This window comes from Eucalyptus grandis, chromosome 10 (genome assembly GCF_016545825.1).
Source record: "Eucalyptus grandis isolate ANBG69807.140 chromosome 10, ASM1654582v1, whole genome shotgun sequence".
Lineage (NCBI taxonomy): Eukaryota > Viridiplantae > Streptophyta > Magnoliopsida > Myrtales > Myrtaceae > Eucalyptus > Eucalyptus grandis.
Genome location: NC_052621.1, coordinates 24,255,063 through 24,282,681, shown reverse-complemented (window position 1 = coordinate 24,282,681; position 27,619 = coordinate 24,255,063). Strand labels below are relative to the sequence as shown.

The 27,619-nt window shown below is 41.8% G+C and overlaps 4 protein-coding genes across 4 annotated transcripts; all 4 read left to right on the top strand.

Annotated features, from left to right (window-relative positions):
- Positions 1 to 161: 161 nt before the first annotated feature.
- On the top strand, positions 162 to 3,817 carry LOC104422363 (glucan endo-1,3-beta-glucosidase 9). The gene is made up of 2 exons (XM_010034673.3): positions 162 to 671; positions 2,438 to 3,817. Exons 1-2 carry the CDS (start codon positions 298 to 300, stop codon positions 3,546 to 3,548), a joined length of 1,485 nt encoding a protein of 494 aa, XP_010032975.1. The 5' UTR covers positions 162 to 297; the 3' UTR covers positions 3,549 to 3,817.
- Positions 3,818 to 8,097: 4,280 nt separating this feature from the next.
- On the top strand, positions 8,098 to 8,502 carry LOC108955594 (UDP-glycosyltransferase 87A1-like). Its single transcript, XM_018863610.1, has one exon. It carries the CDS (start codon positions 8,098 to 8,100, stop codon positions 8,500 to 8,502), a length of 405 nt encoding a protein of 134 aa, XP_018719155.1.
- A 1,227-nt stretch (positions 8,503 to 9,729) lies between these two features.
- LOC104422362 (UDP-glycosyltransferase 87A1) lies at positions 9,730 to 12,065 on the top strand. The gene is made up of 2 exons (XM_010034672.3): positions 9,730 to 10,658; positions 10,938 to 12,065. Exons 1-2 carry the CDS (start codon positions 10,178 to 10,180, stop codon positions 11,801 to 11,803), a joined length of 1,347 nt encoding a protein of 448 aa, XP_010032974.2. The 5' UTR covers positions 9,730 to 10,177; the 3' UTR covers positions 11,804 to 12,065.
- Positions 12,066 to 13,959: 1,894 nt separating this feature from the next.
- On the top strand, positions 13,960 to 15,187 carry LOC104423821 (UDP-glycosyltransferase 87A1-like). Its single transcript, XM_018863609.2, has 2 exons — positions 13,960 to 14,443; positions 14,724 to 15,187. The coding sequence occupies exons 1-2, from the start codon at positions 13,960 to 13,962 to the stop codon at positions 15,185 to 15,187; spliced, it is 948 nt and encodes a 315-aa protein (XP_018719154.2).
- Positions 15,188 to 27,619: the final 12,432 nt, after the last annotated feature.

Genomic DNA, 27,619 nt, shown 5'->3' with positions numbered 1-27,619 from the left:
TTAACAAATCGTCAAAAGATATTAAATTAAATTGATATAATTTAAAATTTTAGAATCGAATTAACACAAATATAATAAGCCGAGGGGTTTTTTAAGTAATTTTTCCGACAGTCTTCACGCGTCACTTGTTGAAACGTGGTTTAAACATAAATTCCCCGAAACGAATGAAGAAACCAAGGACACTGTCGCTCACCCTCTCTCTCTCTCTCTCTCTCTCTGCTGTTCTTTTCATTTTTGAGCTCACTGTCTCGCACCACCGCCGTCGCCATTTCAAGAACCTCGCTCCTCCCCCCGCCGATGCCGCCCAGCACCCCTCGCCCGCTCCTCCGCCGTCTCCGCCTCCTCGCGGTGGCGTCCCTCGTCGGGATCGCCTGGTGGCCCCGGGCCGGGGCCGTCGGCGTCAACTGGGGGGCGGCGTCGTCGTCGTCCCACCCCCTGCCGCCGCCCAAGGTGGTGGAGCTCCTCAGGTCCAACAACGTCTCCCGCGTCAGGCTCTCCGACGCCGACCCCGACGTCCTCCTGTCGCTCGCCGGCTCCGGCATCGCCGTCACCGTCGGCATCCCCAACCTCATGCTCCGGACCTTGAACTCCTCCAGGAAAGCGGCCGAGAGCTGGGTCCACGACAACGTCACTCGCTACTTCCCCGCCGGCGGCCCCCGCGTTCGGATCGAGTACGAGCTTCGATTCCTTTCTGTACTTATTTGCGTGCTTTCTGCGTTTAATGTTTCGATTTTTCGCCGATTCTGCTGCTGCTGCTGCTGTTGTTAGCTGTGCGTTGGAATAATGCATGCGCTTTTTCTCATACTTCACACTTCTCTCAGTTGGGTACATTGTTATTTTTCTATTTCGTGCTGTATAGTATAGACATCCAAGATGACATACCTTAAAAAGGAAGCTTTTCTATTTGGGGTCATTGACGCGAGATAAAGATTGTTTTTTTTTTTTTTTTTTTCAGTCATAATTAAGGCAGATGCGTGGCCCAGATGCTATATAATATGCCTGAAAAGACTGTCTGGCAAATAATTTGCTAAAGGGTACTTCTACAAATGCCCGAGGATCTATCGGTGACCATTGGTTCGCAAAAGAACAGATGGCGGTTGTCCAAAGAGAACTTTTGGAGTTTTGAGTTTTGTGAGGGATTGCATTTTGCATAGGAGGCGTGACAAAATGTGTCGGGCATGGTGGATTTTTTCGAGGGGCCATGGAAAACCCCCATTTTGCTAAATCATCTGTCTAAAGTAGTAATGTGGAAAATAATGGAGGTGTTATACACGTATTGTTCCAATGAAAGTGTCTTGTCGTGCTGCAATGTTGGGACGAATGGATAATCCTAGAAAGCATTTGCATTATGGAACAATGTCCTAGATTAGCTAACAACAGAGTAGGGAACATTGAAAATATTTTCTTGCCTGACCAATGTGAAAAGCCTTCATGGCTTTGAAGTTGGTTAAAGACTCCTACCAGCTATTTAAGAGACGGGATTTTTCTACCTTAATCGACCAAAATGCTTTATGTATTAGTAAATAGCCAACATAGGCCCATTTATATGGCTGTGGATTGATTTTGCTGAAACCTGTTAAGGTAAAATGTCATATTGCTCCACGATGTCGTTAGACATTCATCTGGACATGATGAGACACTCTGTTATGTATCAAAAGTAGTACAATACCCTTCGAAGAGCATGAGGCCAAAGAACACAAGACGTTGAGTCCTGGATTCCCCCCAAAAAATAAAAGTAGTCTTGCAAGAAAGTAATGTTCCTCAATGGATTGATATGTAGCTTGGAAGTGGGTTACCTTCTCACGCTGTTGACAATGTTAGCCTATATTGAAGACGATAACTCTGAATGCATTGTGATGATGTCTAATTGGTTCAATGAGTTGCAGCTTAGGGAGGAAAGTAACTGGTATAGAGAGGAATCAAATTTTTGATTAATGCATGTAATGGTCCACATTTTCTGGCAACGCATTGATTTGCTGAGCCACAATACCCCTCAAATTTTTTATTATTGTTGAGCAGCTGAGCCAATCAGTCATGACAATCAATTTCTTGGAAAACTTGTTAATGAAGCAGTTGATTTGCTTTTGTAATTACCTTTCACACATGAGGATTTCCATTTGGGTTGCTCAATGTATTGAGGTTGGAATCTATGGATGATCTTACTCCAAGTAATTTTCCTGGGAGCTGTTTTTCTTGTCAGAGTGCAAGAGATTTCTGAGTTGAAAAGAAAAAGAGTGAAAGGGATGCATTGGGAAAAAAAATTGTTTCTCCCTTTGTTGGTGGCCTTCATGCAGCATGGCAGGGCTTGACACTGTCAACTTAACTTGCAAAATTAATTGTTTTACTAGATTGTTAGTTGTTTTGAAAGAAAAATAGATATAATGATGTCGGCCTTTCTCTTCGTCCTCATAATCACTGTTGACCAGATAATGGACAGGTACATTGCTGTGGGGGACGATCCATTCCTCTTGAGTCATTTAGATCAGTTCTATCCATTCGTCCTTGGAGCAGCCACCCAAATCCAAGCAGCTCTGACCAAAGCAAACTTAGGAAGCAAGGTGAAAGTTGTAGTTCCATGCAGTTTTGATGCATTTCAGTCTGCGTCTAACCTCCCCTCTGAAGGACACTTCAGGCCTGACGTCAACAAAACCATGATTCAACTGCTCACATTTTTGAGCGAACATCGGTCGCCCTTCTTTGTGTCAATATTGCCGTTCCTCAGCTTCCACCAGAGCAAGAATATTTCCCTCGACTTTGCTCTCTTCAAAGGAACTGCGCGGCCTCATAACGACAGCCACAGAATATATAAAAACAGCTTTGACTTGAGCTATGACACCCTAGTCACGGCATTGTATAATGCTGGTTTCCCGCAGATGGAAATTGTTGTAGCTCAGATTGGTTGGCCGACAGATGGAGCAGCTAATGCTACCTCAGTCATTGCTGAGGATTTCATGAAAGGTCTTGTAGACCACATCCACAGTAAAACAGGGACGCCACTTAGGCCTCGGAATCCTCCTTTGGAAGTGTACATTTTAAGCCTTTTAGATGAGGACCAACAAAGCACCTCTGCAGGAAATTTTGAAAGACACTGGGGCGTGTTTACTTTTGATGGCCAGGCAAAGTACAACGTTGATTTAGGCCAGGGTTCCAGAAAATTGTGGAATGCACAGAATGTTGAGTACCTTCCTTCCCGGTGGTGCGTTGTGAACAATAACGAGAACTTGTCCAATGCAACCGCTAGTTTTTTAGATGCTTGTTCTGTTGCCGATTGTACTGCAGTAGCTCCTGGTGGATCTTGTTATAACATTGGTTGGCCCCGGAATGTGTCCTACGCATTCAATAGCTACTACCAGCAGCATGATCAAAGACTGGACAGCTGTTATTTTGGAGGATTAGGTTTGATCACAACTGTCGATCCATCTACCGATACTTGCAGATTCGCTGTTGGACTACGGACTTCGCATTCGTCAATTCTTGTCTCGCCTCAACTTCTGTTGATGAGCTCTCTTTTTACAACCATTTTGATGGTTTTTATTTTCTTCACATAATTTTACGAGCTCTAGGATGGGCAGTCAATTTTGAGGCAGGTTCACTGCTCATTGATCCACCAGGTATGCTCTGGTATAGGAGTCATGCCAATTTTGGCTGAATTATGTTTGTATAGAGCAGAGAAATGTTGTCAGCTATTGTTTTTTTTCTCTTTCCTTTCCTGTTGAATCATCTTACAAAAGATAACAGGCACTGAAAACATCAACTGTCACTGGACCTTTGAAATTCTACATCCATTTTGAGGGACAATGTTGACTGTTCAACATCATCATACTCGTGTCTGCTTGATCATGGCCTGCAAAATCTCAGTATGGGGCTGGTACATGAGAATTGACAAGATAGGAGAAACACTATTCTGGATTTGACGAAATTTAAATGCCATTACAGGTATTGATGTTCAAACTTTTGAAAGGCTTGATATGATCTGATAATTGACATGGACATGGATAGGGACACCAGCCTAAACTACTCCACTAAGTTAGAAGTACCTCATGATCTGATTCATAGCAATTATAGACAGACTTCGAGATTGGACATTGATTTTCATATTAGAAATTTAGTATTGCTTGTTGGCCCACGAAAGAAACTACTTCGATTAGTGCTGCCAGGACATTGGTATGTACGGAACATTTATCAGCGAACATGATTATAGAAACGTTTGACATTGTGAAAATTGTGCCGTCCTTTTTTTGTACTGTCCATTGCTGGTTACCAGAACAGAAAGACTTCATTTCTCTGTACCTTGTCATAACCGTGTGAAAAATGACATACCTGTATTCAACGGAAAATGAAGTGTTTCTTCTTTGAGAGTTTCTCTGTTCTTTGTGTCATAATCGTATGTTAAATGGTAAAGCTAATTGGACCATTTACATCTCTGCATCACGATTACTTCAGGTCCCAGCGAAAACCAAAAAGGGATTGATCAATGTAAGTGGTGAGGTTCTCATGCATTTGCTCATTAAGGCTACAAGAAACTCTGATCGTCAACAGATATCTTCTCTCTTTGATATTCACTCGAATTGCAAGCTTCACATAATTCAACCCATAATAAGAACGCATTATAGTCTCTTCTCAAGAAGCCACAAGGAGAAGGAACCACAGGCACACACCTTGGCAGAGAATGCCTCAATTGATGATGCTGAAGGGCTTCCAAGCCCTGAAGAACATGGGAATTCCACATATAAGCATATGGAATAGCTCCGTTCGCTTCATAGGGATTTGCTGAAGCGCGAGGATGAGGAAGATTATTCTTATGAAGATGTGACAGCGCTCGATGCTGTGTCACGGTGGAGGTAGATATTGAAGCCCAGTTTGCAATGAATATGGAAAGCAGCAGCTTATCCCGGGACAGCGAAGAAGAGGAGAGATAGGGGCATTGATGATGAAGTTCAAGTTGAATTACAAAGAGGGCGCTAAGCACCTGGTCGGACCGCGGTCCTCGTGACACCAGCGTGGTGATCGTTATCCGCTTCTCATGGGGGCCCCTATCGACAGCCAATATGTTAGCACTTCAGAGGTTTATTACACACATTTTGCCATTTTGTCTCTAGTCTTTACCTTTGCTTCCATTAAATTAGTTCGTCGGGTACAGCCAGCATTTGTCGAGGAAAAATATGACTCCTGAACAAGCGCATTCGTTGATTCCCTATTCGGACAATCCTTGGCTCGATGAGGATCGTCGCAAATGAAGCAGCCCTGTGCGAGGTTTCAGCTCTTTCCACGATTCCTCGACGCCATTCCGCGATGTAGCTTGCCCGCTCAACTTGGACTCCCTAATTCCTTGTGCTTCTTGTCTTTGCTCGTTCGAGGTTCCAACCCTCGCTTGCCTACCTGATCTTCGATGTCTCCTCAGTCCGATCAAAACAAAAGTCTACAAGTGCATCAGCCGCTGCCAAAGCCGTGGGTAAATCCTTCACACGACTTCTTCTCAACTCAGTTTGTGCCCAACCTTGCAAACCGAACATGAAATTGAAGAGCTTATGTGACAGGATTGCCTCGCACACTGGTGTACCGAACGGAAGAAGTAATAAAAGAGTCCTTATATCTTTTGCATTGATACCAATTATTGACTTAGACATTGGCTGTCCTCCTTAGCACAGCCACCGGCGAGGGTGAGGGCTGGGATGCTGGAACACTTCCCAATAACATTATTTATTCAATTCACACAATACATCATTGTCCAAGTCTCTCCGAAATACATTACAAACACATGAAATCCACACAGTGTGGATATGTCCAATATTTATTTTTCAAACAAGGGACTGGCAACCACAAGTAAATTAGATTGTTACTAGCATCCGGCGGTCCCAAGCATATCTTAGATGTCCTCCTAGAATATATCTCGGCCTTGTACTCGTTCGACTACCAGCCTGAAGCCTTACTCACGACTTAAACCCGTGTTTAGTCACGGGCAAGCTCGTTGGTACATGTCCCGGTATTGGCTCACATGCTGGCTTAGCTCCCGAGAACCAGTGGAGCATGTCACCAACCCGAGGAGCCAACCAATGTCCCTGCACGTCCTTCACCATCTTACCCGAGTCATGCGCGTGTCATGGCCCGTGCGCAAATCTAATCCGTGCTCAAATTCACTGCCTGACAAGCCAAAACCATGTACGTGCACCTTGCTCGTGCATCACGGTCCTGAACCAGCCCCTTGGCATCAGGATCATCCTAGAGCAGCTATGCCCAAGCTATGCGACTTCTGCTCCGATCAACTGATCTTCCCCAAAATGCCGCTCCTCTTCCTCGGTCATCCATCGCCTTGCTAAAAAGCACGCCTAGCTTTTGCTTGTGATTCATGCTAGGCACGAGTTCTAAGGCCACAGCTTCATGCCAATCCAATGCAAAGATTCAAGGGTTTTCTTGATGTACTATTGACACGTTTCTAGACAATACTTCACATGACATCACATGTAGAGTGCCTTATTACAGTTAGCTTATTTATTTATTTATGTTTTATTTCTTTTGTATTCTAAACATAATTTTATTGACCCTTTACTCTTTTGAAGACGGGGGTTTATTTCTGTAATCTTTCTATGAGGATAAAAAAGTTTTAAATATAGTTATCAAATGCGTTAAAGCGTGTTTAATCATATCGTGCTTTGAAAATTGATAAGTTATCACGTTAACTCAAATGTATCGAGTCATATCTTAACGAATTAAGTGAATCAACCTATGTAAGACACGATGTTTGTCATCATAAACAGGTTGACCTGTACGTAATAGGAACCTGTCTATGTCAAGGATAAATCAGGCTAATTACGTGTTGTGAAAATAGATCGTGTTAAGAATTGCTTGGCCGCACTAATAATCCCACCAAGGATAATTGTTAAGAAGACCCAAATTACAACTAAAACTACAAAGCGCCCGGATAAGGTAACGGTACTATCATTCTTAGAGATAAATTCTCATGAAGGTGCTGAGATGCCCATTGAAAAGTAGATTTAGCAAATATTCTATTTAAGAGAATAAAGAACCCCCCACAAATTATTTGGGAAAAAAGTGAAACAACAACGTTTTTCACCGTATTTGATCACAAAATTATGATTAGGACATAGATAAAGTCAGTTAGCATAAAAAAAAAAAAGCGAGGCATTGTTATGATATATATAGGCAAAATTTTGGATGTTCTTATCGGACATAGTAATACAAAATATAGGGAAAGATCAAAATCTTACTTAATAACATAAAAATAAACTAAAACGTAAAAACTGGGAGAGGAATTGTGTGTGACCAACCACAACGAGCTACCGTCATTGTGGTGGTTAGCTCGATAGTGGTGATTGCCTCTCCGTGATGACCACTATGGTGGTAATTGCTTCTATTGGGATGATCACTTTAGGCTGAACTATTAGTAAAATCGTACATCGTTTATATACATGTGTATAAGGTTCACTATTATAATGCCTTCAAGTGATATGAGATTACACAAATACTCTCTCATGTGTAAGCCCCTTCCACACACGTGTTTAACTCAGCTTGACTAGAATGAAACACGATTCCTATTTAGCATGAGTCAATTAAAGTGCTAAACTCTAAACTAGTCACCTATACTTTGATACTATGTCATAGTATTTAGTGCAAAAGCTTATGCCTAGCAATGTGAAATTGCATAAAAACACAACACATTACAACCATGTGTTTCATCAAAATGAAATTACATTAAGAACCAGGACATAAACATGGAAAATCATATACATAGCTAGATCTCAATCTTAATCTTGACCTACATTAGTGGCCATCGTCGCAGTGGCTACTAGTTATCAACGACCGTCATTTGTGGTGGCCATCTGTCAACGAGACGACCACATCATTGCCATGGAAACCTATCAAGAACGACCATCATGACAATGGTCTTCATCCATGGCAATCGATTGGACTTGTTGGAGAAATTTACATATAAATTTTATAAAAAATACACATATCTTTAGTTACTTTTATAAAATCTTGGCAGGAATTTTCTCAATAAAAATAACTATAGACTTGCGCATCAGTGGGGTAAGGTACTTCTGGGTGGGGCGCGAGTAGACTCCCCAGATTAAAGATGAGATGAAATTGGTGGTGCCATGGTGTGAGCATTTAAGCGTGCTATGCCACGCTTCTGCTGGTGGATTCTGGTCACATTGCCGGTGGAGCTCAACCTCAGAGGCCATCGTTGCTGGCCTCCCCTTGCTCACCTTCCCCATTTACTGGAACCAGGTTTCGAACAGCAAGCTGGTCGTGGAGGATTGGAGGATTGGTTGGAGAATCAAGAGGAAGGAAGGCGTTGAGTACATGGGGCCGAGGGAAGAAATTGCGGGGCTCGTCTGGCGGTTCATGGATCTGGAGGACGAGGAAGCCAAAGCGATGAGGATGAGAGCGAAGAAACTTCAAGAGATTACCGGAAACACCGTCCTGAAGGGCGGATCGTCTGATTCGAGTATTGATGCTTTCGCGCGCAACCTTTTGCATTAATTCAAGCTTGAACACAGTCAAATAAGCTCTGTCTAAATCAGTACTGCATTATTATAGTTGGTCACTATGCCAGGACCACAAATGGGCATGAATTATGTAAAATTAATGTCTGGTGGGTGAAATTGTGATAAATACTATAATGTCCTATATCGAAGTTCAAACACATGAATGAGTAGGGAACATTGAATGCAAGCACATTCCATCCAATTAGCCGCAGTTTGAACATACGACGATGCAATTCAGGTTACTATTGAGATATCGACTCTTTTCATTTTTTTTATTGCTCTTTTGTTTTGGTTATAAGGCCAAAAGAGAAAGCCACCATGAATTTGTTATTACCAGTCACTACAATCTGCTCCTATCTGCCGACACAAGGATCTCTCCAGTCCACAATTCCTCGTCATAATTGCATCCTTTTCTTTTCTTTCGTCGAAGTTGCTAGCACCATCGAGTCGATGGATCTCTTGCAATCGCATGCTGGGGCGGCCCGGACGGGACATGTGATTAACGTGCTTATGTAAGAACCCGTGGACTCTCAAGTACCCGCAACACAAAAGGATCTCTCGATTCATCCAGATGCCTGGCTGCAGAAAGTTGCGGCGAAAGTGCAATTCCGAACCATAAGAGATACTGGATCATCTTTGCTCATCGTGAATTAAATTCTGCCCCTACAGAATTTTTTAAAATAGAAAATAATAATGTTCATGTACTTTGTGTCCATTAAAATCTTTCAGTTTGATGAGTCTCGGGTTGTCTTTGATGGATTCGACCAGATTCGATGATCTAAACGGTTTTGGATGGATCCATCCCGACTTCGAGCCATGAAGAGTGAACAGTATGAGTCATCTCTGATCATGTATTAAATGCCACTGACGACCATCTAGAATAAGCAAACAAAACATTAAAATTTTTGGGGACCATTATTGAACTATTGCTAGGTGTCGCCGTCAAGAGTTGAAGTAGCGTACACGCCACGACAGACATGCTCCGTTCCATATATTTATTTTGCCTCGACGGACAAATTCATTCGGTAAGGCATGACGTCATTGTTGAAGAGCACCGCCTCTCTCTCTCTCTCCTTACATATTTTTCTGGATTTTTTTAGCAGTGATGACTACAAGACACTAGCTTATGGGTGGGTTAAGTGCATCGCATCGCTTTGAATAAAAACAGCAATTAAAGATTTTTCGGTTGTGGAACAAAGAGAACATGTTTCTTACCCTTTACCAAAAAAAAAAAAAAAAAAAGAGATAACATGTTGCCTATGTGTTCACCATTCTTAAAAACAAAGACGGTACAGAAAGGAAAGTAGCGAAGTGATAGAGTTGTCTTTTGTGTGTAGTCTTGTGTAATAAGGAATACATGCGAGTCTGGTCTTCATGGGGTTTTGTAGTGAGTGTCAGTAGATGTCAGTGTAGTGATGTTCCGAATGGTGTTTTTTGTATTTGCAGCCCACGATTCTCTGCAAGTGGTATGGGAACTGCGCTTTTGAAGTTCTACATTGATAAAACCCCCGTGCATCATCACTTACCCACTCAAATGATTCCCCCTCAATGTTTGGAAATTGCCTTGTAATCGATCGCGCTCGTCAGCCACTAGCCAACTTGATCTGCCGCGGACTGTCGGAGCAAACGAGTACGCACTCAAGGCCACCGCACACTGCCTAGTCGATCAAATGGACAGCCAAGCATCAACCTGCCATGTGGTGGCGATGCCGTATCCCGGACGAGGCCACATCAACCCCATGATGAACCTGTGCAAGATCCTTGCCTCCCAAGCCCCGCGCATCGCTATCACCTTCGTCCTCACTGAGGAGTGGCTCGGGCTTGTGGGCTCCGACCTGAAACCGAGCAACATATCCTTCGCCACCATCCCGAACGTGCTCCCATCTGAGCAGGTCCGGGCTCAGCACTTCCCAGAGTTTCTCGAGGCCGTCTTCACCAAGATGGAAGCCTCGGTCGATGAGGTGCTCCTCCGGCTACACCCTCCACCAACCCTCATTATGGCCGACGCGTTCCTGTCCTGGGCAGTCGGCATTGGGAACCGGAGGAACATTCCAGTGGCCTTGTTTTGGTCTATTGCTGCGTCAAACTTCTCCTTCTTCTATCACTTACAACTTCTTGAGCAGAATGGCCATTTACCAGAGAATTTGTCAGGTCAGCCGTTTTTCGAAGTCTAGTTCAAAACCAAAGCTCGTCAAACTTCCGTGTCTTGCCTATCATCTGATAAAACCACAAGTTGGTACTACTTAAATTTTGTAACTCTGGAAAAAATTGACGTTTAACCAAATAAACTAAAGTCTGCACCCATACTTTTTCTGCGCACCAGATCGCAGATCATTTTCCTGTGGTTCTTGCTGTTTTGATGCACATAAATCTCAATATTCGACGTCCATTTTCACATTGTTTACTGAGTAACCGTCTTTTCTGGCACAGAAAAAGGGGATGAAATGGTGGATTATATTCCTGGGATTCCTCCAACACGTTTGACGGACTTGGTTGGTGGAAGGAGCGAACAGATGATGCAGAGACTGCGCTCAATGGTCGACTGGGTCCATCGAACACAGTACCTGTTGCTTTCTTCTGTGTACGAGATCGAATCTCAGACTGTCGACGCTCTGAAACCGAGCCTGTCGTTTCCTATCTACACCGTCGGTCCATCCATCCCATACTCTAAGCTCAAAGACAATCCACGCTCGAACAGCGACTTGGATTACATAACAAAGTGGCTAGACCGCCAGCCTGGTAGCTCTGTTTTGTACGTGTCCCTAGGCAGCTTCCTTTCGATCTCCAGCTCCAAAATGGACGAGATCGCAGCGGGGTTGCGCGACAGTAATGCCCAATTCTTGTGGGTGGCGCGCGACGAGGCGTCTAGGCTGAAGGAGCTGTTGCCCGAAGGTGACTTGGGGATTGTGGTGCCGTGGTGCGACCAATTGAGGGCACTGACGCATCCCTCAGTTGGGGGGTTTTGGACCCACTGCGGATGGAACTCAATCCAGGAGGGCGTCTACGCGGGGCTTCCGTTTCTGGCGTACCCGATAGCCATGGACCAAGGTCACAATTGCAAGATCATCGTGGACGATTGGAAGGTCGGGTGGAGGGTCGGCAAAGGCGACATCGCTGGGCTAGTGCACAAGTTCATGAATTTGGGCGATAGTGAGAGCATAGAATTGAGGAGGAGGGCCAAACACCTTCGGGAGTTATGCCGCCATGCGATAGGGTTGGACGGATCGTCTAGGACTAATATCTGCACCTTCATTAGAGACATTTCGAGTGGCATGGGGAAACATTCAAGACATTAATTAGTAGTACTTCAGCCTCTTGTTGAGCAAAGCTAGAAGTATTGTTTGTTGCGAGGGTTAAAGCTTCCCATAAAAGTAATAGTTTGGCCAAAGGAAATGATATGGAGGCAGGAGAACCTCATCGGTTTCAATGTTTTCGAGGTTTGATGTACCAAGAAATGATCCAAGGGAACATGATAAGTCTTGATCTACTTAAGGCTTAGCGTTTCTTAAAACTGTATATTTGTATTTAAGATTCTTGTATTTGATAGGGTTTCATGGACTCGGACAGTGAGGATGGATGGGAAGGCAATCAGGAAGAGGGCAAGCGAGCTTCGGCTCGCTTGCGGCCAACCGATCCTGAATGGGGGGTCGTCTCACTCCGACATCAATGCTTTCGTTGGCGACATCTTGAATAAAATCAGGTGCTAATGCAAGAACCCGCGGACTCTCGAGTACTCGCGATTCGGGATCTGTCCATTGATCCAAATGCTCGGCCGCGAAAAGGCTCGAGGAAAGTGCGAATTCTGACTCATAACAGAGGCTTGCCAAGTGCGGCTTTCCACCCGTGATTGTATCACTAACGTTTCTTAGATCATCATGAATTGAATTCTATCCTCGCACAATTCTGTCAAGGAAAAAACAAAGAAGCCAATGTTAGAGGAAAACCAAACATATAAGTCATAACTATCATGTTATAGATCCGTCAAAATGGATCATGAACCCATTTCTTAATTCATATGGGTATTAAATGGGTTAGTTAATATAACAACCGGTCCTACGAGGGATGGGTCAAGAGCACGCCTTATGAGGATGGTGATGGGTCAGGAATGAACAAAGCTCACATCATCTAGAGATGGTGAGGTGAAGTATCTTATAAGTGATGTCACTTATCATAACTCGCAGTGGGGCATTTTCTATGTGAAGCCAAACAAAACAAAACCATGAGAGCAATGACAATGCGGTTGCTGCCCAGAGTGAATAATATTATTGCGAGTGGGCTGGGCATTATAGTTAACTAGGTAAATGGGTCAAAAATGGATTATAATCTAATTAGAACTAACTCCTTCACTCAATTTTTTACTTACTCACCTTATGATTTTTTGTTGATTGGATTAAATATGTCAGATAATTATCAAAACCGTCCTAAACCTATTATAGTTTTTTCAATTCAATCATAAATCATTTTTTTTAATCAATTAAGTCCTAAACTTTTTACATTTGGACCAATTCAGTGCATCCGGTTAATTTTGATTGTCTGACATTGGCCGTTTGACCAACGCCAATGTGTCAATTTATTATTATTATTATTATTATTATTATTATTATTATTATTATTATTATTATTATTATTATTATTATTATTATTATTATTATTATTATTATTTTCTGTCTCTTTTTTTTTTTTTTTTTTCTTTCAGGCGAGAGCGAGCCTCCCTAATGGCTAGCGAGGTTCACCTTAGCATTGGCTAGACGGCTGAATAAAAAATAAGAGAGAGAGATGAGGTTGACCTCAATGTTAGTGGACAGCCCCTCTCTCTCTCTTCTCTCTCTTTTTTTATTCGTTTGTCCAATCAATGCTGAGGTTCCTTGTCAGCCACAACGGGCGAGTCTCAACCACCTTGTGAGGCCTCAATGTTGCTGGTGAGATCGAGCTAGCCTAGCCATAGTAAGGACGAGACTTGAATATGTAAATATTTTAGTAATATAGATTAAATCAGCTGGAAATTGATAAAAACTGATTAAATATATCCATTTGGAGTAAATTGTTATGACCCAACCTAATTCACCGGTTCGACGGTTGACATGTGGGGAAAAACGTGTCGCTCCTTCGGTAAAAGCTTATTAAGCCCCATTGTCGACCATGTCGGTCAAGCAGGCCAGACATGGAAATTTGGGGTACTCACGTTGAATTATTGCCGCCTTTTGTGTCGCCGCCACGAGCTGAAGAAAGCATGCACACCTTACAAGACGTGTTCGGCTCCACATCTTTGTTTTGCGTCGATCGGATTCGGTAAGGCGTGACGCCATCACTCACCTTTGTCAAATCTTTTTCCCCTTATTGCTCGGCATTCGCCCTGTAATTGATCGCTCCCCCGCGGCCCCTAGCCAACGCCACCGCCCACGGCCTCGTCACTCAAATGGACCTCCGAGCATCGACCTGCCACGTAGTGGCTATGCCGTATCCCGGACGAGGCCACATCAACCCCCTCATGAACCTGTGCAAGATCCTAGCCTCCCGAGCCCCGCACGTCGCCATCACCTTCGTCCTCACGGAGGAGTGGCTCACCCTCATCGACTCCGACCAGAAGCCGAGCAACGTATCCTTCGCCACCATCACGAATGTGCTCCCGTCCGAGAGGGTCCGCGCTCAGCACTTCTCCGAGTTCGCTGGGGCCGTCTTTACGAAGATGGAAGCCCCGTTCAAGGAGGTGCTCGATCGGCTCTGCCCTCCGCCGACCCTCATTGTTGCCGACACGCTCCTTTTCTGGGCAGTCCACGTCGGGAACCAGAGGAACATTCCGGTGGCCTCGTTTTGGACAACTGCGGCCACAAATTTCTCCTCCTTGTACCACTCCCTACTAGAGCAGAATGGCCATTTACCACAAAATTTTGTCAGCCCTCGTTCTAAAACTACTCAGATTTCTGACGATAAATTTTGTGGGTCTCGCTAACGAGCACGCACTACCAAAATTTCGTAACTCGAGAAAATTTACATCTCACCAAAGGAACTGAAGGCTCGACCCATACTATTTCTGCGCAAAAAATTGCAATCAATTTGCTGTTGTTATTGCTGTTTTGATGCACATATTTTCAAAATATGTCCAATTTCATATTATTTACTAAGAAGACGTTTTTCTGTCATAAAAAAGGGGACAAGAAGGTGGATTTCGTTTCTGGAATTCCTCCAAAGCATTTGACGGACGTGGTTGATGAAAAGGTTATGCAGAGATTCCGCTCAATTTTCAACTGGGTCCGTCGAGCACAGTACCTGTTTTGCTTTCTTCTGTGTACGAGATCAAATCTCAGATGGTCGACGCTCTGAAGCCGAGCCTGTCATTTCCAATCTACACCATCGGTCCATCCATCCCGTACTTTGAGCTCGAAGGCAATCCTCGCTCGAACAGCGACTCGAATTATATAATAAATTGGCTGGACCGCCAGCCGGGCAGCTCTGTTTTATACTTGTCACTAGGTAGCTTCCTTTCGGTGTCGAGCTCCAAAATGGATGAAGTCGCGGCGGGGTTGCGCAACAGTAATGTCCGGTTCTTGTGGGTGGCACGTGACGAGGTTTCTAGGCTGAAGGAACTGTTGCCTGACGGCGACATGGGGATTGTGGTGCCATGGTGCAACCAGTTGAGGGCATTGACACGTCCATCGGTCGGGGGGTTTTGGACTTGTTAGAGGATCAAGATCAAGACCGTTAGAGGATGAGGATCAAGACCGTACTCTGCTACATCAAAACGGTCTTACTCTGCTACGCCAAGAGTCAGCCACAGGAGATCCTCAACTATGATAGATATAGATCACCAGAAGACTATTGTGAAGTAAATGAGCTGAAGACATGGATAACGAGTCTTATCAACGGTGGAGACTATGCAAATACTGAAGACGTGGATTGCCAAGACTCAGGATTTGCTTCTCTGTTATAATCAACTGTAAAGTTTGTTAGTTGGAGTCTGTTAATTCGTTTAAGTTGGTTATTAGTCTTCTAGCTTCTATTAGTATATAACGAGAGAATTGAGATCTGAAGAAGGTATGAAGAACAGAGGATGCATAATTGATCTGTTGCATTCTTCTTTGATTTCTCTTTGTTCATAGAACTCAGATACAATGAAATAAGAATCAAATACTTCTTGTTCAGATCCTTTTGCAACACTACTTAGTTTATCCTCTATCATCATCATCATTCTTCATCTTCATCCTATGTATTCTTGGATTCACAAATTCTCATGGTATCAGAGCAGGAGTTCCTCGTGCATCAGAATAAAGAAATCCGTCCAGTAATCAGTTCGTACATCAAGTCAGAAGAGATGAACGAACAATGAAGCTCTCTGGATCAAGGTAAACACGTAAGGACTCATAGCATTACTGTTGTCATCTTCTTCAAGCCAAAGGATTGTAATAATGGCAATTAGAACTCCAAAGTACCCTTTCCCGATACATGTGAATATCACAAACTTCGTCACAATCAAACTTGCTTTGAGGGCAACTTCTGTTGTGGCAATCTCAAATCCAAAGGTTTTTGAAAAGTCAGGATTTGTTTGGTTTTGTTAATGGAGATATTCCTTCACCTCCTCGAATGCTGCAAACAGAGGATGAAGGTTGCAAAACTGATCTTATCAATCCAGATTACCTGATTGGACTAGAACAGATCAGTTGATTTCATCATGGATCTCTGGAGTAGTTACTGAAAACATTCTGAGCCTGATAATTGGATTAGAAACATCATCCGAAGTATAGCAAACTCTTCTGAAAAGGTTTACACATAAGTCAATTGCTAGAGAGTTCGAACTAAGGGGGAAATTACAAACATGTCAAAAGCATGAACAAACCCTTGCTGATTATCTCAGGGAATATAAATCCATATGTGATCGCTTGAATGCAATAGGCAAACTCAGGATGAAATAACCAAAATGTTTGGTGTATTGGAAGGTTTAGGTTCCGAGTATGAAAACTTTCGGACTACCATATATTGTTTAAAGCTCAAATGTTTGGTGTATTGAGTATGATGAGGTTATTGCTCAATTAGAAAGGTTTGAATCAAGACTCAAGACCTTTTCCAGGAATCAGTTCAACCCGAATCTTGCCTATTTTGGACAAAGATAGTTTCAGGTACAGTCTAAAGATATCACAAATGAAGACTACATCTCTCAAGCTTCTGGATTTATATCTCAAAGAGGAGGTTATAGAGGTGGTCGAAGCTATGGTCGTGGCAGAACTGGTAACAATAGGGGTCGTGGTTTTGAAAGATATCAGAATTACAGAACAGATGTCTCCAGTCCAGGACAAGGAAATCAACACCTCGACGAGAAATGTTATCTCTACAACAAATCAAGGGTTTAGACCCTATGCCACTTACTCACAAAGGTATCAAAATGTCAAGACTTATCCATCTGCAAACTCAAGTAAGAACTTGCAGGATGAAAAAGAAACAAGTAGCATTCGGCTAGAATGCCAAATATGTAAAAGGTCTGGACATGATGCTCTTCGATGCTGGTATCGGTTTGACAATTCCTATCAAGCAGAGGATATTCCAGCAGCATTGACAGCATTGCATATTGAAGACTCAACATGAAGTGAGTGGTACCGACTGAGCTACGGCTCACATCGGTGCCAATCTGGTATGCTACATACCCTTTCTAAATATCAAGGACATGATACTTTTGTTATGATAGGCAATGGATCATGTTTACCTCAGAACTCACATTGGCAACACCTAGCTGAAAACAAAGAACAATACATTACCTCTTAATGATGTCCTAATTGTCCCGAGATAAAGAAGAATCTTCTTTCGATCTAAACTCACGATGATTACCCTTGTTCCTTTATCTTTGATAAAACTGGTGTTTATGTAAAGGACAACAATACCAACACAATGGTGAAGCTCGGAAGGAAAACTAGAGGACTTTATCAAGCTAATCCACAGACCACAGAGGCTTTCTTTACTCAGCGGCAAAAGACAGTTGATGAAGACATATGGCACCAGCGTTTGGCTCACACAAATGCTCAAATAGTTAAGCATTTGCAAAAACAGAAGCTTATACAATTTGTTTCATCATCTCGATCGTTTGCAAGCTGTCAAATAGCTAAAAGCACAGCTCTATCGTTTCCTTTGTCGGATTCTACATCAAGTTTTCCATTAGAAAGAATTCATTGTGACATATGGGGACCATCACCAGTCTGTTCTTTTCAAAAGTTTAGATACTATGTGATTTTTGTTGACAATTACTCTCGATATTGTTGGCTATATCCCATGAAGTTGAAGTCTGAGTTTTATGACATATTTGTTCAATTCCAGAAGTTAGTTGAACGACAGTATAATCATCAGATTAAAATCTTCCAGAGTGACGGAGGAGGAGAGTTCATAAGCAATAGATTCCAAAATTTTCTGAGACACCATGGAATAAGACAGCTTATATAATGTCCTCACACACCAGAACAGAATGGGGTCTCCGAAAGGAAGCATCGACACATTGTTGAACTGGGATTAGCTATGCTATATCATTCAAAAGTTCCACTAAAATTTTGGGTGGATGCATTTGTGACAGCTACTTACATCATAAACATTCTTCCCACACCAAAGCTGAAGATGGACACACCTTATAACAAACTTCATAATCGACAGCCAAGGTATGATCATTTAAGGGTGTTTGGTTGTGCATGCTATCCTTGTTTGAGACCATATGCAAGTCATAAACTTGATCCTCGATCTCTCCCCTGTATCTTCTTGGGTTATAGCAATCAGCACAAAGGGTATCGATGTCTGGTCCCAACTGATAATCGTGTGTACATCAGTAGGCATGTTGTCTTTGATGAGCATTCTTACCCTTTTATAAAGAAGCTGGTCAATGAGTATGGACAGTATACAAACCTATACAAACAATGGATTGAAGGAATACATTTCCTCGAACCCTCAAGAACCAAGTCACCAGACAATGGTTCCTTTCATCAGTCAGCCAAAAACCAAATCCATCCTGATCTTCATGATTGCTATAATCATCATCTATGTCACACACAACAATCTTAGACCATTTCCTCGAGAACTATGCAGAATGAGAGAATAACAGATGAACAATCTGTCATGGCATCAATAGATACTATGCCTACCGATCTATCTACCTCTCAAGGACAATATAGTACCAGCTCTTCATCTTCACACAATGATCTACTAGCTGAAAGCAGTTCTAATGAAGGGCACTGCAATTCCAATTCCACTCTGTCTTCTTCTCAAGGTACTGTTAATAATCATCATATGCAGACTCGTCTAAAGTCTGGGATTCGAAAACCAAATCCAAAGTATGCTTATTCAGCTGACTATCAAGTTCCTATGGAACCACGGTCTATCAAATCAGCCTTAGCCAATGAAGCATGGTACAGGGCTATGAAAGAAGAAATGGATGCTCTTGCTGAAAACCAAACATGGACATTGATCCCTAGAACTGACCAGATGAATGTGATAGGCTGTAAATGGGTATATAAGACCAAACTCACACCAGATGGAGGCCTTGACAGACTCAAAGCTTGTCTAGTCGCCAAAGGCTTTCACCAAGAAGAAGGACTTGACTTCACTGAGACTTTCAGTCCAGTTGTGAAACACACAACAATTCGAATAGTGCTATCTCTAGCTATGATAAAGCACTGGCCAATACACCAGCTTGATGTTAAGAATGCTTTTCTTCATGGAGATTTGAATGAGACCGTATACATGGAACAGCCACCCGGCTTTATCAATCCTCAACAGCCAAGCTATGTCTGTTTGCTTCACAAGTCTCTATATGGTCTTCGACAAGCACCAAGAGCTTGGTTTGATAAATTCAGCAAGTTTTTACTCGAAAGTGGTTTCTTCTGCAGCACAGTAGATCCATCATTATTTGTTCTTCATACAGACTCACATACAGTCCTATTGCTCCTATATGTTGATGATATCATCTTGGCTGGCAGTTCACCACATCTCTTAACTACCCTCATTCAGAAACTTAGCCTTCATTTTCATATGAAAGACCTTGGGTATCTTCACTATTTTTTGGGCATCGAGGCCAAACGAACTTCATAGAATCTCTTTCAGTGTCAAAAAAAATATGCCACTGATTTGCTGAAACGAGCTCATATGGCCGATTGTAAACCAATCTCAACGCCCCTGCCACTTCGATCAATTTCCATGGCTGATACTGCAAATCAACTCACAGATCCTGTGGAGTACAGAAGCTTGGTTGGTGCTCTTCAATACTTAACCATTACTCGACCCGGACACAGCGTTTGCCACTAATCTTCTCTGTCAAAAATGCAACAGCCTACCGTAGGAGATTTTCATCAATTAAAAAGAGTACTTCGTTATGTCAAAGGTACTATACATCTTGGAATCTATCTCCATTCTCAAAGTTCAGTAAACCTCTATGGTTTCTTTGATGCGGATTGGGCTGGTTGTCCAACTACACGGCGTTCAACAACAGGGTTTTGCACATTTCTTGGATCCAATCTACTATCTTGGTTTGCCAAGAAACAACCTACTGTTTCCAGATCCTCAACAGAAGCAGAGTATCGTGCACTTGCTTCGACCACTGCTGAACTCACCTGGATAACGTTTGTGCTACGAGATATTGGCATTTCACTTCAGTCACCTACAACCATATACTCACAACAGATCGCAATCTCTCATAGCCAATCCAATATTACATGCTCGAACCAAGCACATTGAAGTTGACTTTCACTTCGTCCATGAGAAAGTTTCTTCTGGATCTATTCATGTTCAATACATCTCTACTCATCTTCAATTAGCTGATATATTTACTAAGTCACTATCCCGATTGTCTCATCTTACTCTCCGAACCAAATTGGGAATGGGATCTTTTACCCTTCCCAATTTGAGGGGGGATGTTAGAGGATCAAGATCAAGACCGTTAGAGGATGAGGATCAAGACCGTACTCTGCTACATCAAAACGGTCTTACTCTGCTACGCCAAGAGTCAGCCACAGGAGATCCTCAACTATGATAGATATAGATCACTAGAAGACTAGTGTGAAGTAAATGAGCTGAAGACATGGATAACGAGTCTTATCAACGGTGGAGATTATGCAAATACTGAAGACGTGGATTGCCAAGACTCAGGATTTGCTTCTCTGTTATAATCAGCTGTAAAGTTTGTTAGTTGGAGTCTGTTAATTCGTTTAAGTTGGTTATTAGTCTTCTAGCTTCTATTAGTATATAACGAGAGAATTGAGATCTGAAGAAGGTATGAAGAACAGAGGATTCAGAATTGATCTGTTGCATTCTTCTTTGATTTCTCTTTGTTCATAGAACTCAGATACAATGAAATAAGAATCAAATACTTCTTGTTCAGATCCTTTTGCAACACTACTGAGTTTATCCTCTATCATCATCATCATTCTTCATCTTCATCCTCTGTATTCTTGGATTCACAAATTCTCAGGACCCACTGCGGCTGGAACTCGATCCAAGAGGGTGTCTATGCAGGGCTTCCATTCCTGGCGTACCCGATAGCCATGGACCAAGGTCTTAATTGCAAGCTCGTGGTGGACGATTGGAAGGTCGGGCGGAGGGTGGGTGAAGGCGACATTGCAGGGCTAGTACGCAAGTTCATGGACTCAGCCGACAGCGACAGCGACAGCAGAGAACTGAGGAGGAGGGTCGAGGGTCTTCGAGAGTTATGCCGCCACGTGATGGAATCGGACGGATCGTCCGAGACTAATATCAGGGCCTTCATTAGGGACATTTCGCATGATGCAGCGAAAATCCAGGACAATAGTAGTTAGTACTGGTAAATTCATGAAAGTGTTGGCAAAAAAGTTGATTGGCAACTCGTATAGTCTGTCACACGTCAGCATTTTTCTAGCACTTTCAAAAAAAGTACCACAACTATTAGAGTTTTTGAATTTATCAACTATTCCAAAAATTTACCAATATCTCTTTTAGCGATTGTTTTTTTGGTCGGAACTCTTTTTGCTGATTAGTAATGCGTTAATGTTACTAGTTTTCTAAGAAATTATAAATTCTAATCCGAGTTTTTTAACAATATTCATTGAATTGTTTCAAATTTATCAATTAACAATTTTACCAACATTTTATAAAAGAAGCTACAAACATTTTACAGTTACCAAATAAGAAATGAAAGTTTCTGTACAGGAGTTAGTAGATCCGTAAGTAATTCATAGTTATGTAAAACTTGGTAACTTAAACTTGGCAAATAAATATGAATTAGTTGAATTTTTGATAATGATGAAAAGAGCTGATGATTTCTGATAGTGGTAATTTTAACCTGTCGGAAACTCTTAAAGAAGTATTGGTACAATTATGACAACAATTGGTGCTTTTGAAACAGTGACATAAACATTAGGAAGACTAAAGAAAGAACAAATAATTTCATATGACTATTCGTAACTTTCTAAGTTGGAAACCTACGAAGATTTACAACACTTTGGAAAATATTTTGGAAAATATGTTGGTAAATGGTTGGAATAGTTAGCAATTAAAAAAAAAAACCAAATAACTGATGATAACTGGCTGGAATAAGAGAAAGTAGTTTGAGAAAAGAGTTAGCAAATCAAACTCCGCAAGATGAACATTGGTAAATTACTGGAATGGTTAGTTTCTTTCAAAAGGGGTGAAAATTTCGGATAAAAATTGGTCATTTTAACCTATTGGTAAATTATGCAAATGCATATCATTAACTTAAAGGAACAATAAGTACATTTGAAACGATCTAAATAAAATTGCTAGGTACTAAAAGAGAATTGGTGATTTCATATGAGATTTGGTGATTTTAACACATTGGTAAGTAGTGTGAATTTATGTTGGTAAACTTAACTCCACCCTATAGGCATCGCAAATGGTTCCGGTGGCTAGACTCTCGACCGAAAGCCTCCGTCCTGTATATTTCTCCGGGGAGTTTCCTATCGGTCTCGAATGACCGGGTGGGAGTGCACGACAGGGGAGTTTGATTCTTGTCAGCGAGCAGTAGAAGTGTCAAAATGGGTCATTGACCCATTTATGGACTCATTTATGGTTAAATGGGTCATTAATGGATCAAGCTTTATTTCCTAAAGCACCCATAATGGGTTTTAATGGGTTAAAACTAAGATATATGGGTCTTAAATCTATTTAAGACCCATTTATTAATCCATTAAAAATGAACCCATTTATTTTCACTCAAAACCTCACAATCTCTCTCTTATCTCCTTAACTTTACAATTTTTTTTTAATTTTATAAAAACCGAAATTATAATTATTTTTTTATTTTAATTTTCTTTCCTTTTTTTCTTTCTTCTTCCTCTCGGTCAGCACGGTACGTGATGGCCGGCGACCGGCCAGGCGAGCCTCAAGCTTGTTGGCGGCGAGCGAGCTCAAGCTCGCTGGCGTCGGGCAAGCTTGAGCTCACCGGATCTGGCGAAGCTCGAACTCGCCGGCATCGGGTGAGGCTCGAGCCTCGCCCAGCTCGAGCCCGACGCGGTGAGGCTTGAGTCTCGCCGATCCAACGAGGGGCAAGCTCGAGCTCGCTCAATGCCGGCGAGCCTCGAGCTTGCCGGATCTCGGCGAGGTGGAGGCCTCGCCGACATTCGACGAGGCTCGAGCCTCGCCAATCCGGCAAGACTCGAGCTCGCCTCTCGCCGGATCTCGGCGAGCCATGAGCTCGTCGGCGTCGCCGAGCCGGGCGAGCTCGAGGCTTGCTCGTGGCCGGCTGCCAGCCGTCGTGGTGGCCGACGGCCGACCAAAGAAGAAGAAGAACAAAAAGAAAAAAAGAAAAAGAAAATTAAAAATAATTAAAATTCGATTTTTTAAAATAATTATTTTAAAAATTATAAAAATTGTCCATTAAATTTTTGTTGTATAAAACTATTTTAGTTTATATATATAAGAAATATTTTTTTTGAAAAATTATTGATTGGATTTGTATTGCTTGGAAGTTTTTTTAGTAATATAATATTTCAAAAAAAAAAAACATAAGAATAAGTTTTCCTAAATTTGGTTAAATACGAAAATATTTTATTAATATGAGTCGGGTGGGGTATAGGTTGGGTATAGGTCGGGTCGGGTATGGATCGAAAAAATTACATTAAACATAAATGGGTTAATGGATCAATTTGGGTTGACCCATTAATGACCCGATCCAAACCCGACCCAACCCACTTGTTTGACACCTCTAGCGAGTAGGGACACCGATGCATGGGTCAAAGAAGGCGTTTGTGGTGATAGGGGTCGGGTGCTACCCTGGTGTGATCAGTCATAAGTTGCTGAACCACTCTTCATTCGGAGGGTTCTGGACGCATCGCGGGTGGAACTCTGCTTTGGTAGCTATCTTCGTGGGCCTCATCTTTCCGATTTTATTGGATCAACATCCCGACGGTAAGCAGGTCAAGCAGGATTGGAAGATTGGTTGGCGAGCGAAGAAGATGATACAGGAATTGGTGTCGAGACTAGCCATTGCTGAGACTGTCCATGGGGTCATCATGAACTTGGCCAGTGAGAACGGGAAGGAAACCAGGAAGAGGGTGAGCAAGCTTCAACGAGCTTGTGTCCGAGCAATCCTGACAGGTAGGTCATGTCACTCCGACGTCTCAAGGAAAACAACATGCTAATGCGAGAACCCGGGGACCTCTCGAGTAGCTGTGATTTAGGATCTCTCAGATTGATCCAAATGCTCAGCTGCAAAAGGTGCGGGGAAAGTGCAATTTTGGACACACGATAGAGGATTGCCGGTAGCAGTTTTAAGGAGAGATTCCCACCGAACATGGTATGAAAGAAGTGCTCTACCAGAGTTCGACATGAGACTCATCTATACTTACAAACATTTAATTACTCTTTGCCTGATTTTCAACCACACGATTCAGCTAACACTAAAGGAACTCCAAAACCACAAGAAACAGCAGCCTATTTAACCCTCTCCTAAGCTTATTAAACAGCATTATTGACCATCTTAAACAAGCAAACAACACGGGGAATTTTGGGGAGCACGTTGAATTATTGGTGGCCGTCACCATCACGAATTGGAGTAGCATTACACAACACAAGACAAATTCATTTGGTGAGGCGTGCCTTTCATCAGACGCTGTACTTTATCACTTACCTACCCAAACCTTTTCCCATCAATCCTCAGAATTCGCGCCGTAATCAGTCGCTTCCGTCTCTTCACTCGGCCTCCTGCTGATTTGATCCGGTGCGGCCCTGCAGAACTAACGACCCCGCACTGCGGCCGCCACCTAGTCAGTCAAATGGACCAGTGACCTGCCACGTGGTGGCAATGTCTGTTCCCGCACTAGGTACATCCTATGAGCTTCAAGAATCTTTGTATCATGTCGAATACTTCGCTATGTGTTCAATACCGTCGAACACTCTTGAACACTCGATCGACATATATTGAAAAATCCGATATCTAGTTAACTTTTCCGACACTCTTCAAATTTCAACATACGAGTTTCTAACATGTGATTTTGATATTGAGGCCAATTTTAAAAAAAATGTTCAATAAATAAGATGTCAAAATGTATATATATGAAAAAATAAAACACAATAATAAAAATAATAAACGGAGAAAGAAGAAAATTCAAGTATTCTCTTCTCTTCTGACTCTCACTTTTCGTGATACACAATTCATTTCTCAAGTTTTTTTTCCTCTTCCGACATATCTAACATGCGAGTTTAGAATATCAATTACTTGTTTTTTCTCCAAATTTTATGAATTATTAAAATAGAGTTGAATTTGTCATATTAAAACAATGAATGATATTAATAAATGGTGGATTAATATTTTTAGTCTAAATTCATTATAGGCTTTTTTTAATTATTTATTTATTTGTGAATTTGATACTTAAATTGATTGAAATAATTATAAAAATGATAATTTATTATGTATATATAAATATATATATATTTAATATATAATGTGTCCCATTGTGTCAGAATTCTCTATTTTTTTTTTTTTAAAACGACGTGTCAACGTATCGACACGTCGTGTCGTGTCGCGCATTAGTGTCGGTGTTACTTAGAGCATATCAACCCGATGACGAACTTGAGCAAGATTCGAGCCTCCAGCGCCCCGTACGTTGCTGTCACATTCGTCCTCACCGAGGAGTGGCTCCGCCTCATTGGAGCCGAACAGAAGCCGAGCAAATTATGCTTTGCCACCATCCCCAACGTAATCCCATCCGAATGGGGTTGGACTCAGCTCTACACCGAGGGTTCGCTGCTTCGCCCTCTGCCAACCCTCCAGTACTGGCCGGTCGGCGTTGGGAACCAGAGTAGCATTCTGGTGGCCTCATTTTGGCCTACTGCGGCCTCAAACTTCTCCTTCTACCACTTCCAACTTCTTGAGCAGCATGGCCATTTACCACAGAACTTGTGAGGTCAGCCGTCGTTCTAAGTTTAGCTCAGAATCAAAACTAGGAAAACTTTCGAGCCTTGCCTATCTATCACCTGATAAAACCGCGAGCAGGCACTTTCTTAAATTTTGTAACTCTGGAAAAGATGTACCTTTAACCAAAGAAATTGAAGTCTGTGCCCAAACTCTTTCTGCGTACCAAATCGTAAATCAGTTTCCCGTGGTTCTAGCTGCTTTGATGCACATAAATTCCAACATTCGATGTCCATTTTCAGATTACCTAGTGAGTAACCCCCGTCTTTTCTGTAACAGGGAAGGGGGATGAAATGGTGGATTACATTCCTGGGATTCCTCCGACACTTTTGACGGACCTGGTTGGTGGAAGGAGCGAACAGATGATGAAGAGAATGCACTCGACAGTCGACTGGGTCCATCGAACACAGTACCTATTGCTTTCTTCTGCTCACGAGATCGAATCTCAGACCGTTGACGCTCTAAAACTGAGCTTGTCGCTTCCTATCTACATTATCGGTCCATCCATCCCGTACTTTGAGCTGCTTTGAAACTCACCGTTATATAAAGGTCTCTGCCAAGTTATACCTTTATATAGCATAAATATTTTAAAATTCTATAGGAGTTTCAAGTAAGAATACTTTGAAACTCACCCTTTTTAATAATGGAATTGGATATACCGTATATATATTAATATCTCGTTTCAACAAGAAGTTCATAATTTACTAGCCTTGTGCTTGTACTTATTTCATGAGCTCTCTAAAAAGCAACTCAAACTTTCGTAAGAAGTAGTATCACTTCTAAGCTCATATAGCTGAAGTATACACCATGTGTTTTTGTTACTAATAACATATTGCTAATTTGTATTATATTTCATTAAGAATTTAATTTAGCTTTTAAAATGTATCAGATGATATTGACTTCTTTTGTCTAGGCTAATGTCGATATCAAGTAATTACTATCAGTAACTCATTTTAACCTATTAATCCTTAGAACTAGCGATATTCTAGTTACGTTGACTTACTATAGCTAGTGAATTTAATCAAAGGGCTTCGATGGCATTTCTTTTGAGGTCATCCTTACCGTGTCTCTTGGTGAAGTCTTTATAAAGGGATCGGCCTGATTCTTGCTTAACCTCATGTAAACAATTATTGTGGTACTATCTTGAATTAATTGTCTCACATACTCATGCCATAGAAGCTTGACTATCACAATTAATAGAATAGGACTAGACTATAATTTGATATTTAACAATAAATTTCTAATTCATTTGGCCTCTTTCCCAATTGCTGCTAATGCAATGAATTCAAATTCTATCATCGAGTTACTTTTGTGTGGTTGTTTCTTGCTCGCCCAAGATATAGCACATCCATCAAATGTGAAAATCCATCTAGAAGTGGATTATCAATCACCCACACTTGTAATTCAACTAGCATTGGTGTACCTTCTATTGGAGCCGGATAATTATTATACTTGGATTACTAGTACATCTACTAAACTTACATGTAATATAAGCAATATTGGGTCTAGTATAATGCATTGCATAAATTAAAGGCTCTAAAGCACTCGCAAATTCAAGTTATGCTACTATTCTACTAGTATTATAATTTAATTTAATATTGAAGTCAAGTGGAGTACTCATTTCTTTAAAACCAAGATACTTAATTTATTTAACAAATTTTCAATGTAATTACATTGGCTCAAGGAATAACCCCCGCTATGTTTTTTTAAATAGTATCTACTTCACCCAAACCTTTCATTTTTAAACACA

Coding starts and splice junctions, on each gene's coding strand:
- LOC104422363 (XM_010034673.3), top strand. CDS start 298: ATGCCGCCCAGCACCCCTCGCCCGCTCCTCCGCCGTCTCCGCCTCCTC. Junction 672..2,437: donor GGCCCCCGCGTTCGGATCGA/GTACGAGCTTCG, acceptor GATAATGGACAG/GTACATTGCTGTGGGGGACG.
- LOC108955594 (XM_018863610.1), top strand. CDS start 8,098: ATGAAATTGGTGGTGCCATGGTGTGAGCATTTAAGCGTGCTATGCCAC.
- LOC104422362 (XM_010034672.3), top strand. CDS start 10,178: ATGGACAGCCAAGCATCAACCTGCCATGTGGTGGCGATGCCGTATCCC. Junction 10,659..10,937: donor TTTACCAGAGAATTTGTCAG/GTCAGCCGTTTT, acceptor TTTCTGGCACAG/AAAAAGGGGATGAAATGGTG.
- LOC104423821 (XM_018863609.2), top strand. CDS start 13,960: ATGCCGTATCCCGGACGAGGCCACATCAACCCCCTCATGAACCTGTGC. Junction 14,444..14,723: donor GATTTCTGACGATAAATTTT/GTGGGTCTCGCT, acceptor GTTGATGAAAAG/GTTATGCAGAGATTCCGCTC.